Here is an 18928-nt window from a genome sequence, read left to right as displayed (position 1 = left end):
ACCTTTAAAATTGCCTTTATTTTTAAGTGATAAAATCGATATACAAATTACAGTGGTGCCTCATATAACGTACTTAATCCGTTCCAGGTGCACGTCCGTTAAGTGAAACGTCCGTTATACGAAACGCATTTTCCCATAGAAATACATGTTAAAACATCTAATTCGTTCCGCAGCACAAAATAACCCTACTGTATCATTAAAAAATGAACATGGGATGCGTTCTTTTATTCCTCCGCGTAACTCTGCGCGAGCGACATCCGTTTAAAAATTCCTGCGGAACGCGTTCCTAAATTCCGGTGGGAGTGCGCGCCGTCGAACGGCACAAACGGCCGCTTGTAGCAGTAGTTTACGGTGGAAAGCGACACGGCGTCCTCCATGGCTCAGATAGTTTCATTTCGGGGTCCATTATGTGGTTTTATGAATGAAAATTTAGAATTTGTGAAAGCGCGAGTTAGCGCACGCGGTGATGTAAGTGTCTTTACGAACTTTTTTCGAACGGTAGCCGGCATTTTAATTTTTTTCGTGGCTATTTTGAATACTCTTTCAACAAATAATCCATTTTATGATTAAATTTTACAATTGGGACCCTTCTTTTGCCTTTAAAAGCTCATATTTTAGAATTATAGATTCCTCCATCACGATACTATCGATAGTACGGGCGCCGCCATCTTTCTTTCTTTCACCGTCGCTCTTAAATGCCTACAAACAGCAGCGCACTCCCGTAGTAGCGGAGACGCAGAGCGACCGCTATTAAAAGGTACGTTCGTTAAGTCGAACGAGTTAAACGCGTTAGTAACGAATCGTTCAAAAAGTAGTAGTCTCGCTCAGTGCGCATGCTCCGCGGTGATGACGTATCGAACGAAACTCTAACGAAGCTCACGAAAGAATGAGTTAGTTTACTTCGTTAAGAAAATGGCGCCCCACGATATCGATGTGTGGTCTGAAGACCACGTGTTCTGTTGCCTAACCGGCTCGTAACCAACCCCTTGGGTGGTTTACGGTGTAAACGAGGGACGGGCCCTCGTAGCGTAAAAGCTTCCTGTTGTAAAAGTTAATGGGAGGAGGGGAGAAATGTAGTCCAAAGATCACGTGTTCTATTGCGTGATCCTTGGGTGGGCCGCAGGGTAAAGAAAGGATGGGCCGTGTTTTCGAGAGAAAGAAAGAGAGAGGGGGGAGATCGCGCATGCTCAACGGAAGAAGAGGGACTTTTTCGGAAGAAAGAATGAGGAGAGGACGTGTAGACGACAGAGTCGCGAGATTGTTTTTTTTTTGTGTGTGTTGTTTCTTTTGTTTTAGTGTCTGTTATAGCGAAGGGACAGAGTAGTGATTGGAAGGACTAAAATAAACTTTAAGTTCCTTGCATTGGAGTCATAGAGTGTGTGATTTATTTTTTTGAAGTTTCTTTTTGTTTTGTTCCTGCACGGGGAATACTCTAAAGATCGAGTACTTCCCCACAGATGTTTCTAGATCTACTCGAGTGTTTAAATTGTGAATTAAAAGGTGAGATGATTGAAATAACTGTCCATCCGAAGTAACCTAAGAAAAATATTTTGGATAAGGCTGCACTAGCAACATTCATATCTTCGATTTTAGAAACAGCCATTTAGTTATAACGAATCGTTCGAAAAGTCTTAACGAAACAAGAATAACGATGACGTCATTCTCGTTTAACTCGTTTGACTTAACGAACGTACCCAAAGAACGCACCCATGGAGCAGTCACCAATTTTGCCGGAAAGTCCGTTGTTCGCAGCCAGTCCGTTGCTCGAGTCACGTAACGGCCAAACAGAAAGTCCGTTGTTCGCAGCGTCCGTTATTCGAGGCGTACGTTATACGAGGCACCACTGTATCTTTATTGTGCTTTCGATTTTATATTGCAATAATTCAGTTCTCATTTTACTCATAATTTATTACAAATTCGAGATACTTTATTTACAAATCAAATAATTAATATTTATGTAAATAATAAATGGGCGTAGAATTAATATATCAGCTTACTCCAATTATCCTCTATGTAACAGATTTTTTCTTTGAAAATGTTAAGAATCGTTTGTATCTTGTGAATTTACTGAACACTTAAAGAATACTTTTTTGACAACTGACTTTAATATGTTTTGTTTATATGATGATAATTTAAGTTCTGTAATGTTATATAAAATTTATAAATTTTTCTGTTATTCATTAAACATGTTAGTTGTCCTACTAATTTGTTATATTATTTTATTATCTATTTACAATTATGTATAACAATGTTTGTATTTAATAATGTTGCTACGAGTTCTGTAACCCCTTTGTAAAGGCGAAAGCCATAACAAATAAATGTTTGATTGAAAAAAAAAATTAATCTCCGCTCAGTCATTTTGAGTACAGAAATAAATAAATAAATCGTTCAACTCACTAATTAATTTTTACTAATTTTCATTTATTAAACAAAGTCATATTTGAATCAAATACTATAAAATATCTTATATATATTTTCATTATAAAATGTTTAATTAATTTAACAAGTGTTAATTCCTTATCAGAGTGCGTGATAGCACTCTATAGTAGAGCTTAGCTACACGTGTAATGTTAAAGAAGCCTGCATTTTAAATTATAAAAGAAAGGATAAACTATCTTAACTCTATACGTATATTTAATGATGTAAGGTTCTCCTGAACGTTTTTGTAGAATGTTTAAAATAAGGACAAGAAGCAGTAATCATAATATTATTTTGAGAATTTTATTAATTAAAGTTATTTAATCATTAATCGTCAATTTTATCATTAATTAATCAATCGTTAATTATTTTTTATTTATATTGTTTTTATTGAAATATGATATCAATCTACCATCTGTATATATTGAGGGAATGACCGGCATATAGCACACATAACCAATCAGAGAAGTTAATGTACCACAAGCTCTATATTCTGACACTCAAATATTCAAGGTGCTAAAACAAACCGAGTAGCTGCTTTTATTTTTCTGTACATCGATAATAATATTAGACATCGTTTAATCCTTATAAAACTTTTTCTAAAAGGGCTTTTGTATGTAACTATTTATATGTAATTAATTAATAATGTTTTGTTGAATTAAACTATAATTGCGCAGGCCGGGATCGCAAAGATACTCGGAGTTGCCCTCTCTGTCAATGGCATTTACAATAGAATTTGCCACATTTTGCATATAGTAATTCTTGATTGTGGTTACATAAAGCCACAATCAAGACGGTTGCAACAACGACATCGTATTTGGCAATAGGAACACAATACGAATATTATTGCCATATTCGTTAATTTCAAGGTTATTTTCTCTATAGTATTTTTAACAAAAGGATTAACGCGTTTACGGACGTACACAAAAACAAAACCTATTGAAAACAAGTATCTCATGAGTAGTAGACTAATATCTTGAGATCGATTATAATCGAACACTACTGGAGCTGTTTTCAGAGACAGCTCTATATTAACTCTATGCCGAAAGGATTGATCAAGTTCAAATATAAAATTGTATCAGATAACAAATTCTCATTTAAATTTCATAAATTAATATGAGAATTAAATAATTACAGAAATTTTAAAATAATGAATTTTTAAAAGTTGATAATTTTAATAACTTATACTTAAAAAAAAAAAAAAAAAATTTGAAATGATGTACTATCTGGCAACACTTAAGCTAAAATTTGGCGGGAAAAGTTATTGTCTGAGAGGGAGCGAAAAACATGGATGTAGCAGATTCAAGAACAGGTCCTAAACATTTGAGTGATGATGTGGGAGATCGTTGTCAAAAATTATTTCAAGACTTCTTGGAAGAGTGAGTAAACTGGTATCATTGATTTTCTTCATTTTAAATAAATTATTTACTATGTGTCTGTATGTTTTATTCGATCTCTATATTTGTACTAATGTAATAGGAATTAATATATTTTTGTTTTATTTGTTCGTTCTTTAACAGTGAATAAAGAGGGTAGATTGGTCATAGTTAAAATAAAATCATATTAATTTTGTTTTTCATTAAATGTTTTCATATGCCTTATTGTCATTGTATATAATAATCATTATATTGATATACTTGTATAAATAAACAACCTCACATATCTTTACAATTTATACAGTTTAGTTACTTACATTTCTACAAAATATGTGGTTTAGGATTCCAGCTGTGACCCTAACTTTTTATTAATTCATTTACAAAGAAATTTTTTATATTATTGCAAAACATGAAAAAGTTTATTTCTCTTTCTCTTTGTAGAGACAGCAATGTCAACTTCGATTATTTTGTTTTTTTCACAATAATATATTTTCAGAAACTTTACAATTTTTTAATGTTAGCATAGGTGGTGTTTTTATAAATTCATAGCTATAACATGTTAAAATTTTTTAACATTTTAGTTAAAGTTAAATATAAAAATTCATAGAGTTTTTGAAATGATTTCACAGCATTTGTCATTTTTTACATTGAATGGTTCGTTTCAAAAGTGCATGTATTTTTAAACATAAAATCATTCACTTTTTTAAAATCAAACAACAAAAATTAGTATGTTAAAATTAAATATTAATTCTGTTATGAATTGACAATTGATACTAAACAAAAAAACAGAAATAGATAAAATCACTGAACAGTGGAGTTGGTTGTGAATTTGCACTCGACAAATTGACTGGCCAAATAAGGTTTTACTTTACCTGACTAACACCTAAATAGGAATCAGTTTCCTGTAAAAGTTCTAGGAGTTACTCCATTGACAGATTGCCTATGTATTGCATTGCCTTATTTTATTAGTGCAAATTGAAAAAAAAAAAAGCTAATTCAAATAGAAACTAAGGAGAACTGTTAACACCATTTACATTTGCAACTAACCTAGTTGAAAGATTCTGTCTCCATAGTCCTGTCTGTGTTTCAGGTTGCAATAATTTCCCAAGGAATAACTTATTTTTGTTTCAGTATTTTGTTTTATGTGCATGCAAATTATTTGCACAAGCATAACTAGTAATATCAAAATTAAATAATTTGAAATAAAAGTATTTTAATTTTTGACATACAAAATTAAGTTCTTATGAAATTTTTATGTTTAAAAATAATTGACTTCTTTCTCATTAGATTGACTTATCACAAAATAGAGATATATTTTATGTGGAAAACAAAGAATACAATCATTTTATGGCATTTAATTTAAATATATCAGAATACTGTTGTTAAACCTGACATGTATATTGATTAAGCATTCATAATTCTAGATTACATGCATCCATAAATACTTTATTATAATTTATTACTTATTCACCTGTAGTTTTTACAGATAGTTTACATTTTCTTAATTCTCTAAACATAAAATATAAATTGCTAAAATTTTATTATCAATAATTAGTTTAATCATAAATATATTGAATTCCTGAAATACGTGTTAAAATATAAAATTGTATTTTTAAAAATTACATAATTTTGATTCATTTATCCTGAATATTTTAAGATTAGTAATATTCCTACAAACCAATTCCGACATAAAATATCTATATACAGGTAGGCCTCCTACAACGGCGGTACCTTTACAATGCGTTTTCGCTCCAACGTGGTTGGAAAAATGTGGAAATTTTCTTACAATGCGGTACTTTTACAACACGGTTTAGGGTATGTAGAAACGAATTATCTTTCACATAACAGAAAAATTGCAACGGATCACATAAGTGCAGCGGAACTTGATGAAACAAGCTCAGATCTTGAAATAAGGCCAGTCAAACATTCTCAAACAACTATAATAAGTGACGATGAGGACTGAATTTGAGCATAACATTATGTTTCTTTTTGATTTTGACTTGAAATCATAATCTTTTTAGTTTTTATATGATGATAAATTTTATTTAAGCTTTTTATGTACATATATTTAAAAAATGATGAAAATGTTACACCATAAAAGGCGGTTTTTCTCTTTTTAGAACTGAATTCCAGTTTTTGTATTAAGTTGGTGTCTCCTATAAAGCGATTTCCCACAACGCGGCATTTTCAAGGAACGTATCTACTGCGTTTTAGGAGGCCTACCTGTATTGTATATGGATTAAAAAGTACATACAACAGTATGTACTTTTTGATGCAAAGTCTACACTTCTGCTCTCTTTAATGACTATGTTTTGCTTTGAATTACATAATTTAGCTACAATAAAAACATCAGTTGTATTTGAATGTAAAAAGCATTTTTAAGAAAAAGTGGCATTTATTTAGAGTATAAAAACCATATGGTTAATTTGAAATTTTGCCTTATTTTGACGAAAAGTATTGATAAAATTTCAGGGGGAAAAGATCTCATTTTCAAACTTAAATAGAAAAACATTCGTAACAATCTGTTTTTAGTGTTATATTTCAGTGCAAAATCAGGAAGCATTTTGTAGTGTAAATCATTTGTTTAGAGAAAGAATTTTCATAACAGATATTGTAATGTTTTATTTACTGTTAAATTCTTTATTAAACATTTATTCAATTTTTTTATTTTTTTACAAATAAAAATACATAATATAAATTTGTTTTTTTTAAATATAAAAACATAACAGTGCAATTCCTTAATACTTTATTTAGTTCTGAATAAAGTATTAAGGAATTAGTTTTATAATGTAAAATATAAATTTCATTCTAATCTAAAATAATGCTTTATTTTATTTTTAAAGATCAGTTATATCAATGCATTGAAGTTAATCTCTTTTAAGTGAAACAATATGAAGTCTATATCAATTAGTCAACAATTTTACTCATACTTAAACACTATGTTTGCTGAGAAAATATTTAAATATACTCAAACATTTTCAACCTATTTTATAATTGATACAGACTTAAAGATGGTCATCTTTAGGTTTGTATCAATTATTAAATTTACAACAATACATTGAAGGTATGATAGCACTTTTGATATACAGTCGAGTCCGCATAAGTTGACACCTCAAGGGGAAGTAAAAATGTGTCAAGTTATTCGACATGATGGCTAAAGCGAAGTTGAAAAACATCACAATACCGTACTACAATTAGGAAAATACAGTAGTTCAATGTACCTCTCTGACCATCCATTACTGGCACTAAAGTTGGTCTCTACTCCAAGTAGCCCAGCAATTTCCATTGCCTTTTGTTTCTTTATCAGTCCCGAAACAGGAAGATTCGATGAACGAATTTGCTTTAGCCAATGTATCAGAGCATCTTCGACATCTTTGTACGGCGATTTTCTCTAGCATTTTCAAGACAGCCATGACGAAAATCCAAGAAAAAGTTTCTTAATTTCCTCTTTTTTCTTCAGGATTCCCACCAATGTTGTTTTTGGAAGATTTTTTTTTATTTTGCAAATTAGACTTGCGAAGTTTTCTTACATTCAAATCCAGAAATAAGTTTGTATTTTTCCTTCAGCGTAAGCGTTAGCTTTTGGACATTCGTTTCTCACAGAAATGTGAAACACATGCTACAAATAACGTTTGACGTGAGAAAATGCAAAATCGGATTCTGCTGTAACATTGATATAGATCAGGCCTGGTCAATCCAAATTGTTTCACGGGCCACTTTGATCACGCATAATATTACAGTAGGCCACAATTTAGGCAAACATGCTTTTAAAAAAGTAAAACAAATACAAAATGAATAAATTTTTATTGTTATACTAAGAGTTTCTACTCGCACTTGCGCATTATAACAATGACACATGCAAATTTTTATTTAATTGTTTTGGTATACACATAATTGGAAACAAAAGTTTTAATAGATATATAATATCACTTAGCGGGCCACACAATTTAACATGACAGGCCTTGTGCAGATCACGGGTTGGCCAGGCCTGATATAGATTATATATTTTCTTTTTGTTTATCTATAAGTCAACTCTCCCTCCTGAAAAAAATGAGTTCCCAGCTCACTATGCGGTGTTAACTCATTTTTTTCAGGATGGGAGTCGACTTATTGGAAGTCTAAATGCATGTGGGACAGCAAAAGTATGTCGATTTATCCAGCAGTGACGAGTTAAACAGTGTCAAGTAAACCAGAGTGTTTTAACATTAATGCCTATGTAAGTCGGCTGGGACCACAGAAAACTGACTACTTAATTGACGGTGTCGAGTTATACCTATAATTACTTATGTGGACTCAACTGTATTTGTTTATGATAAATGTTTTTATTTAAGGTAATAAAGAAATCTAATAATTTATATAAGTAATTTAAATAAATAAAAATTATCATCAGTTTTTTAGCTCACAGATCAGAGCTCACAAATAATCTATTTATTTTTATATCTCATTTTATTACGAATTGAATTAATTAATTCTATTTATATTGATTTAATTATTTATTTTTAATTAATATTACATGTTTTTAGTTGATGATAAGTTGATAAAATTTATTATATCATATACATCAGCAGTCAAACATCAATTTTCTGAGATAGTATGAACCAATCTATCCTTGGATAACTGAAAATTTAAATAAAATAAATGTCCAAGGCCATTTCAGATGAAAAATTATGAATATATTTATATATTCATAATTTTAATCATAAAAGTACAATTTTAAAATTATTTTGTTTTTTTGTACAGCTAATATATACAATAAGAATAAAAATTTGTATTTTTATAGTTATGTTTTAATATGAATGATTTGTCTCACATGAAGCAACAGAATGAAGAACAGATTAAATGATAAAAAGCAACAGAAACAAATTATTTTTAATTCATGTTGCTTTAAACTTTATGAACTGCGGTATAAGAGAAATAGTGTAATCACTGACAGGTTTTCCTTGGATAATCAAGATTCTATTGTATATGATGATTGTACAGTACATCTGTATGCTGCTTTGAAAATTTGATGTCATTTTTTATTTCTTTAGTTTTGCTTTTTAATATTACAAGAATATGTTGTTATAAGTAAAGAAAAATTTTTATAATTCAAGCATTTTTAGAATTTTTATTAATATGTTAAGATTTAATGTTAAATAATCATAATTTAATTACTTTATATTTTTAATTTTAGATTTAAGAATGAACAGAATGAATTAAAATATATTGAAGATGCACGAAATTTAGTAAAACCAGAACGAAGTACATTACAAATAAATTTTCCAGATATTGAAAGTTATAATCAGAATTTGGCACAAGCAATACAAGAGGATTATTATAGGTAATCTAACATTGTTATATTGAAAAATAATTACATTTTTAAATTTGCTTAACATTTAACTATATGCACAAATTATTATACATTTTATCAAAACCTGTAGAGAAATAATATTGTAGAATGAAAACTGTTGAACAAAGTCTCTGGCCACATTCTAACAAGAGGTTGAAAAACATTTTCAATAAATTTTTCATATGAAACCTTATATTGTTTTTTACATTTAAATCTTTGTTGTTATAAATTAGACTAAACTATAAAACTTTATATATTAAAGATGTTTGTACCTTATTATTCAACTTATTCCATATACTTAAAAATATATTCATTTTGTACTTTAGAGTTTATCCATATCTTTGTAATGCTGTTAGAAATTTTGTGAAAGATAGAATTGAAGTGAATGTGGAAAAACAATTTTATGTGAGTTTTGTAGGTGTACATATCTTGCACAAGTAAGTTTTGTCTTGATTATTTTTATGTTAATGAATTTCTGTTATAAATAATTAGTGTCGTTAAACTGTAGAATAAATAAGACAATGTAGTAGACAAACTTTTGTATATTACTTTTACTTTTGTATATAAAACATGAAATATTATTCTGAACTTTTAAATTTTTTAATATTAATAATAATAATAATAATAATAATACAGGGGGTGATCGGTTAACGAACAAATCGGATAACGAACACTTTCGCGAAAGATTTTTATGTTCAGACAACGAACGCCTAATAGAACAAACAAAAGAAGAAGCGACATAAAATAATGAATACCAATTGGTCTTCCCTTCAGGTAACAATTCAAAACTTTTCGGAGACGTCGACATCGACACTTAACTTGGTATATACTGATTGGATAGTATTTTTCCGAACTTTGAAACTCTCTCTTGTAATTCCAGCCTTTTATTTTTCTGACAGAAACAATTCTTTTATAGTATTCATGAGACTGTTGAGCGGGCACTCGTTAAGTTTTGTGTCAGTTTTTATTTTTGAAAGGTGAGAGTATAATAGCAAAGGTAGAGAGTGGGCAGAAGATATCTGATGTTGCTGTGCAGTATGGCTTGAACAGGTCTACAGTAGGCTGCAGTTCAATCTTATCTAAGAAAGATACTGTATAATCAAGAAGACTCAAACAGCTTAAGGAGTAACAAAAATTACATCTGAGAAATAAAGAACATTGAAGAGCTCATAATGGAACCTGAAACTGATCTTACAACAGAAGAACACCAAGAAACTCGGCAAGATTTGTTTTCTTCTGAAAAAGAGGATTAATGCCGATATCTGCTATTAAAAATCTTTTGAAGAAGTGAACAATGGTCTTAGAATGGCACCCAAACCAGGTTTAGGTTAATAGGCTTCGGGATCTCTACAATTACAATGCTATTAATTACTTCTGAAAAATCCTGAAGAAGAGAGAAAAGCAATCGACATTACAGATTCTTTATCCCCCACAAATGGAAAAAATGTGACTAATAAAAATGCAAGACTGTGTATATATGTATTTTTATTATTGCATATAAATAAAGGTAGTAAGAAAGCATATATTTTTTAATTTTTGGGGTCTCCAGAATGAATGAATCAAATTCCCATAAAAATCTATGGTAAATCAATTATCGGTTAACGAACAATTCGGATAGCGAACAAAGTCTTGGAACGGATTATGTTCATTAACCGATCACCCACTGTATCTATTTTTGTAAATAAAAACAGGCAATTTTTGAAAAATCTTAAAAGTGTTATTAGTAGTTAAAAAGTAGTGTTCACTGACTAATTACAGTTAATTTTGCTAATTATTATGGAATTCAAAAGTGATGTTGTTGGAGCATTGAATATTTAGATCTCAGTAGAATATTATTACATCTTTCTTTTAATGTTTTCAATGTTTAATTTATTGTATCTTTCCAGATTACATAAGTTTGGATAATTATAATGAAATATTTATTATATGCAATGATTTGTTTTTAAGACAAATTTTATCATTTTAATCTTGGTTACTATCATTTTATTTTAATATAATATTAATAGGAATTTATTATCTTCAACAAATTTAAGATTTATCATAAACACTCACAGATACCCACAAGTACATTTATTGGAAAAAACAAACGTTTAAATTTGAAAATGTTCCTTTATACTTTGGTATTTGAATATCTCAATAGTATATTTGAAAAGTGAGTGTGTAATGTTTAAATTTTTAAGATTCTCATTGATCATCCATTAATGTAAAATAACAATCTGAAAGTGATAAAATATTAAGTCACAAAATATATTTTATATAATTTTAATTAGCCTTTAATTCCTTTATATTTAATATATTATATTTTGTACAAATACATAGTAGATAATTCTCTTGAAGAGTTATCACACAATTGAAACCCTAAAAGGCATTTTGGATCCTGAGAAATTTTACATAAAAATATTAGATACCCAGTGGTATCTTTCTTATAAAAAGAATCATAGTGTGACAATTTCAAAAAAGGGTAAAGTCAGATCTGCACATTGCAAATTTGCCAGAGTTGGAATCAGAGTCAGACTTTTTGCCTACCGATTCCACCACACTGATTGAAAATAGTTGCCACATAGTTGCCTTATTTTCAAGCTAAAATGCATTTTGGATCCTGGTTTTAAATGGCCCTTATCAGTTAGATGATCATAAATTACAATATATATAAGGCAAATAATGCATTAACTATGTTACAAGATGCATACAGACATCCATAAACCTAACAATATTGCTAAATTAATAATAATAAAGTGCTAAAAAACCAACTCTCAATAACATACCTAAATCATATAGCTTTACAGCTACATATCAACAGCTTTACAGATTATGTTAAACATTTTTAACAAAAACTAAAACACCATATTACATTAAACAACAAATAATCAAAAACGTGTTTTTTCACAATTATTGTAATAAATCTATTTTCTTCTCATGCATCAACAGGACTTAATTATTTCTTCTAGATGGATCACTTTTAACATAAAGGGTGTTTTTTTTTTGTAAAAAGGGCTGGTGGAAATTACAATTTCATAAAGTAAATATTGCAGTATAAAGGGTGTTTATAAATGAATGGTGTGGTTTAAAAAATTAATAATAATTTATTTATTACCTTATATGGGCAAACCTTACAGCGTAAGCAGCGGCAAATGTCCAAGTTTTTAATGCATTAATCACAATTCTTCAATATGTGCACCCATGGTCACACGACACACAATTACACAGTAATCAAATTCTTCCCATACGCAGTGTAGCATGTCCTCTGTGATAGTCTGCAGTGCATGCTTTATCTGATCACACAGTTCCTCAAGGGACACAGGCATTGACAGTACATAAACTCAGTCTTTAACAAATTCCCACAAAAAGAAATCTCAGGGTGTTAAATCTAGCAAACGGGGTGGCCAGGGGAGAAGGTTGTTGTCTGCTGTTGCGCCATGTTCAATCCAGCATTAGTGAAGAACACAATTAACATGACAAGTGAACAGCAGGTAGCACATAAAAAACTTGGACAGTTGCCACTGCTTATGCTGTAAGGTTTTCCCATATAAGTTAATAAATAGATTTATTATTAATTTTTAAAACTGCACCATTCATTTATAAATACCATATATATCACCTGGTTATATTATGCCTCAATTACAGCTATTATACTGCTATTTTATCTTTCCCATCTGAAGTGGTGTGCCAAACTATGAGGGTATGCTGAAAAGTAATGCACACATGCTTGTAGAGTGTGAACAAAATGACCTTCAGCAAAAATGAACTTTTTGAAATATACTGAATGAACCAATGACCTCAAACCTGTATATGTGCATAGAGGGGGAAGTAACATTCCCCCTCTATGCACATATACAGGTTTGAGGTCATTGCGTTCATTTAGTATATTTCGAAAAGTGGAAATAGGGCGACATGTTCTAGTGCTATGTCAGCGCAAGTTAAACAGCATGCTGTTATCAAACTTTTAACTGCTGGAAAAGTGACTCCTACTGAGATTCATCGTCATTTAAAGTCTGTTTTTGGTGACGATGTTGTTGATAGGTCTACTGTAAATTGGTTGATAATAAAATTTCGTGGTTGCGAGCCTGGAAAAGCCATAATTTTTGATGAAACACGCAGTGGACGTCCGATCACTGCCACAGACGATAAACATTGCAACAAGGGGCAATGGTAAATTCTTCTCAGTACATAGACTCTAAAACACCTTTGACGTTGAGTTTGTCATGTTAGAGGCAGCCTGGCGCCAATAATCTTGCAACATGACAACGCTCATCCACATACCTCGCGCGCAACTGGAGAGGCTCTGCAAAACCTGAAGTTTGAACCAATTCCACACCCTCCTTATTCCCCCGATCTTGTGCCTTGTGATTTTTATTTTTTTCCTCTACTCAAGAGAGACCTCAAGGGTAATCATTTCATTTCGGACGATGAGGTGAAGGCAGCTGTCAAGACCTGGATTCGAGAAATGTCAGAAGAATTTTTCAGTGACAGAATGAAAAAAACTTGTTACACATTGGGAGAAATGTGTTAGCCTTAACGGTCACTGTGTTAAAAAATAAATATATGATTTTGAAGCTTAAGAATTGTACTTTAATGAACTTTTTGCCTGATCTTGCTGTTTGTTTTTGTTCATGTTCTACAAGCATGTGTGCATTACTTTTCAGCCTACTCATGTATAATACATTCATGTATTACCAATCATGTATGTCACATTTGGGTTTCATTACTTTAATTACACCATGTACTAAACTGCTATCTTTCACATATCTAAATAAAGAATAAATAAAGAAATACTTTTACATATATACATGAAAGATATTGAGCCCAAAGTTTACAAGGCTCTTGTATGTGGCCTGCTGGGCTTTTGCAACATGATTGTATTTTTTTGTTTTTTGTCTTGTGCTATTATGCAACTCCAATTAAGCTGATATTTATGATGAACATTCAAACTAAACTTGACTAATGAAAAGATGAGAATAAACTCTACATTACTAGTTTGCATATTATCATCATATATTTTTTCAGTTATGGGGTATGTTGTTACTCAGCAGGCTTAATGCCTGCAACTCAAGAAAAAAATGTATGTAACCTCCCAAAAACCTATAAAGTTCTCTTGCATTTTGCATCCAGTAAAGGTTGCTTATCTCTGATGTATATAGTTAATTTAATCATGCAGTTTATATTAATACATATTGAAAAGTTATTAAAATATTTTTCTTTATACTTTTATATTTTAGTATTTCTTATGTAGTTAAATAATAATAAATATAAATTTTAGAGTTCGAGAATTAACAACAACAAAAATTGGTGGGCTTCTTCGCATTTGTGGTCAAGTTGTTCGAACTCATCCTGTACATCCGGAATTAGTTAGTGGAACATTCACCTGTCTTGATTGCCAGACTGTTATTAAAGATGTTGAACAGCAATTTAAATATACTCAGGTAAAAGAAAAAATCATTTTAATAATTTTCTTTTAATTTTAATAAACCATCATAAATTATCCATAAATCAACATGATAACATCTTAAACAGGTTTGTCTGTGCATGGGGAGTCAATTGAACATAATGTACTAGGCATCTGGCAAAAAAGACCATTCAAATGAAGCTCTCTGTTTGTTGTGAAACTCTAATACTGGCAGTTGTAGACATTTTTGATTGATAGGCAGCTCTCTGCAGAGAGCTGCCTACCAATCAAGAATGTCTATTACAATGGCTGTTAATGTCAAATAGCAATCATTTTGAGAGGTGGTCCACTTTGACATTCTGCAGCACATTCAGAGCCATGGATGCATCTATCTTTGACTTCCTTTCAATAATTCTTTTCATAAAATCATCTGTGTGGCATTATCACTGTTAGTATCATACAATAAAACAGTAAAAAACTGTCTTCGATGTTAAACCACAATAGAAACAATGCCATGTCACAATGTGTTTATGGAGGTTGTGTATTTTTGCTTAAACTTGTGCTTTTTAATAGAACATTCAACTATACCCTGGGTATTTTATTTTCTGAAAACATTGACATAGATTTTCTGCCATTTATTACTTTCCCAGTTCTGTTGTGTATAACAGAGGAAAAGTATGCAGATCAGTCAAAAAATGACTTCCAATATTTTAACATTTCTGGACTTGGGACTTTGAAATGTCCAAGAAATGCAAAAAAAATTTGAGTTTTTTTTCTGTATGTATGGTGGGTGGATGGGTGGCACGATTCTGTCCACCCTCTTTCAAGCTTAATAACTCCTGGGCTTTTTGTCAAAAATTTCTGAAATTTTGCAGGGAGGATTCTGTATTGAGAATTAATGTATTAAATTTTGGTGGTTAAAGGTTGATGGGGTGGGGAGATAAAGGAAATGGTAATACTAAAAATAATTGACTTTGGATATTGATATTCACATGAAGTACAATCCCTAAATGAAATTCCTGGAACCGCCCATGCATAGAATACAGTGATGCATAATTTACTTGCAATAAATACTGATTCTGTTGACATAAAGTTTATCTTCAGTTGTCTATTTAAAAAAAAAAAATGGATGACTGTGTAGAAATTAAGTTGCATTTTAGATTCGTGTAAATATGAATTTAAAAAACCATGAAATTCTGTTTACGTGATAACTAGATAAAAACAAGTATAAAATATTACCATTATTAAGAATGTACTGTGTAACATTCAATGTTTTTTTTCTTTTTCCTTCAAAACTTGAACAAAAACTAAATAATCAAGGATCGTGGAATGTATAAATAAAATATATTCTTTTAAATACTCTACAACCATAGTTAACAATATGCATTTTTAATTGTAAAATATACAAATATAAAACACGTTTTGGTGATCATTTTTAAGAAAAAAACATTGAAAAACAAGAATTACTCAAAAATAAAATATTATTCTAATTTCAAGTTTAAGTCACAAATTGTATTTTAATGAAGAATTAAATTTATAAATATTTTTCGTTTTTTATTTTAGCCAACAATATGTCATAACCCTGTTTGCAACAATCGTTCACGATTTATGTTAGACATCAATAAATCTAAATTTGTAGATTTTCAAAAAATACGAATTCAAGAAACACAATCAGAATTACCTAGAGGAAGTATACCAAGAAGGTGTGTTTAGTAATTATACTAATCATAGTATTAAAATTGCAGTTGTAATGTTTAGTTTTCTTAATATTTTATCATAAAGATTTAGTTTTTTCTGTAATGTTATAAAATAAATAATTTAAATAAATGTAATCATTAAAGAAATTTTCATACAGAAGTAATCAGAATTTTTATGAAATAATTCTTATATAGTTATATAACCAATATTGATGTATTATATACAAAGTAATATAAAGAAAGATTTATTTTCAAGTTTTTTATTACAGTGTGGAAGTTATTGTTAGAGCTGAAGCAGTTGAATTGGCTCAACCAGGTGATCGTTGTGATTTTACTGGTACATTAATAGTTGTACCTGATGTTAGTCAACTTGCTACACCAGGTAAACCTTAGATAAAATTTTAAATATATGTAAACACTTTTTGGTCTATGGATGGGTCGGACACATGAAATCGTTTTTCTATAAAAATCGAAGAATGAGTTTCACTTATAGTTTAACCTGTTATTTTATGAAGCTGAATGGCTTAAAAGCATCGATAGTTGACATAGGATTATAGGAATGAAAAACTATTATTTCATTGTATAATATTTTGATGTTTTGTAAAATGGCTGTGAGCAGAAAGTTATCAGTCAATAAAGCTTTTTATTTTATAAATGTTAATACTAGATCAAAAATTCATAAAAGTACCAAACTAACAAGGAGAGGACACAGCTGGCTACCCACTGATTTTGATCAGCTTGGACATGGTGAAAGTATATTGAAAATGAGTGAATAAGTGAATACATGTCTGAGGTTTTCATCCAATGCACCTTGCAAATATTAATTTTTGATATGTGAAAATTCAAGTTTGTAATGAATAGTTATAAGTCATAATAGACAATACATTTCACAAGCATTGCATAACATAGTCTGTTAAATGATCCTTAAATAGCAGTAGCTATTGAACAGGTGTTGTTCTGGCATTGATTCCTGAAAATTTAAAAAAAAAAAAAAATTTATTTTTAATATTTTTTACTTAGGTAACAAAAACATTAATTTTAAATTAAATATTTTTCAGTTTGATAGTAATTTTATAAAGTTTGTAAAATTTATTAAAAGACAGTTTAATAAATTAATACTTTGTAATAGATTATACTATTGTCAATAACAAGGTGAATGCCAATGTTCTATTGTTTTCTTTGTTAATTAAACTTTTAAGCTTTGCATTTGAATGAGCCATAGTTGCTAGTCCCATGAAAGAAATAAACTTTTTTTTGACTGAGTAGATTCTAATATTGACAGCAGAAGTGGGACATATATTTTTATAAGTTTCCCCAAAATTCCTGTCACTCCTGAGAAAGGTTCAAGTGAGTCTATTATGGAAAATATAATGGATCTTTAGAAGTTTTGAAATGATTATATATTAACATAATAAAACTTTTAAAAACTGATTAAGCCTATACAAGTCATTTTGAATTACATATATTTGGGAGTATTATTTTCATCTTCTGGACAGTTTTTACAGGTTAAAAATTATAGTATTCATAAGACTCATGGTGCTGGGTTTTTATATGGCCTATTCTCTCAGAAGCTAAAATTAATTCTGCTCATATTTATATAAAATTATTTCATCTATACTATTTTATACCGCTCCTGCATGGACAATTACTTATCACAATAAAATGGAAATTGTTCTTGTTTTATATTTTTGAAGAATTTTTATGTTATACCATAAAATTTCAGCTTATATGTTGCTATTGGAGTTTGGTGTTTCTAGAATATTGGTATTAATAATAAAAGCAATAGTTTCTTTCTAGATTTGACTGTTGAAACAGTCATGTTAAAGTAGCATATAACAAACTGTATAAATTATGTTTAAGGATGGATAATTATACATATAACTGGACATTGGCATTGAAAAATTTGTCAGATCAACATGATTTCTCATTTCTACGGTTGTCTCAAGATCCTCATTTGATCAAAAGTTATCAAACATTAATTATGAAGTGTGTTGTGAACAGAGCATGCAAGATTGGTCTTTGCTGGAAAAGAATAAGGATTTTCAATTACAGTCAACCTGTTTTTGTGCGGTCTTTTTCTGTGCGATTTTTTTTTGTGCGGTATATGAAAATTTCAATCAAATTGGAACATAATTGACTCCTGTAAAATTTTTAAAAACTCTATTGGTTGTTTTCTATGACATCAGCAGGTTTTTTCATTTTTTATTCAGTAAAATTTTTTTCTCATACGTTTATTTCGGTCCCCTCTTATTTTAATAGCATAAAAACCATAAATATTATGTTATATTTGAACAGATGCGGTAAGTTAGCTCCCCTCCAGCTTTAGACTGCAGGTGTGAAATTTCAGGCCTTGTTAAATGAAATAACACTTCCTGCAGCTATATTTATCAAATAAAATCATTATTTAACGATTATTTTTAACTTTTTAATGTTAGATTCGTATTTAAGTGGAAATAATTAATTAATATAAAAATTAAAATTCTTAGAGGATTTTTTCCCCATTAGGTGTTGCAGAAAAAGGCCCAAGGAGTTAAAAAAGCAATTCCTAGTTATTTCGTACGGTTTCGAGTTATTTTCTACGTGAGACTTTTTCTATGCGGTCCCTATTCACCGCATAAAAAAAAATATTTTTTTAATTGTGTTGCGAAAACTATTTTTTATAGCCACTCGGGAAGTTTCGCGCAATTTTTTTAATGCATTTTCTTTTATGTGGTCCCTATCCCCT

At 29.9% G+C, this 18928-nt stretch overlaps 1 protein-coding gene across 1 annotated transcript in view; it reads left to right on the top strand.

Annotated features, from left to right (window-relative positions):
- The first annotated feature begins 3666 nt into the window (after positions 1-3666).
- LOC136985737 (DNA replication licensing factor MCM6-like) overlaps positions 3667-18928 on the top strand; it is a 48982-nt gene continuing 33720 nt past the window's right edge. Inside the window, 6 exon segments of the mRNA XM_067283079.1 lie at positions 3667-3797; positions 8968-9114; positions 9450-9560; positions 14381-14543; positions 16070-16209; positions 16473-16585. Coding sequence (XP_067139180.1) covers positions 3706-3797; positions 8968-9114; positions 9450-9560; positions 14381-14543; positions 16070-16209; positions 16473-16585 — 766 coding nt within the window. The 5' untranslated portion in view covers positions 3667-3705.

The sequence above is a fragment of the Centruroides vittatus genome, unplaced genomic scaffold (genome assembly GCF_030686945.1).
Source record: "Centruroides vittatus isolate TY-2023 unplaced genomic scaffold, ASM3068694v2 contig_976, whole genome shotgun sequence".
Taxonomy (NCBI): Eukaryota; Metazoa; Arthropoda; class Arachnida; order Scorpiones; family Buthidae; genus Centruroides; species Centruroides vittatus.
Note: the sequence above shows the minus strand (reverse complement) of the source record. Positions and strands in the feature narration are given on the sequence as shown.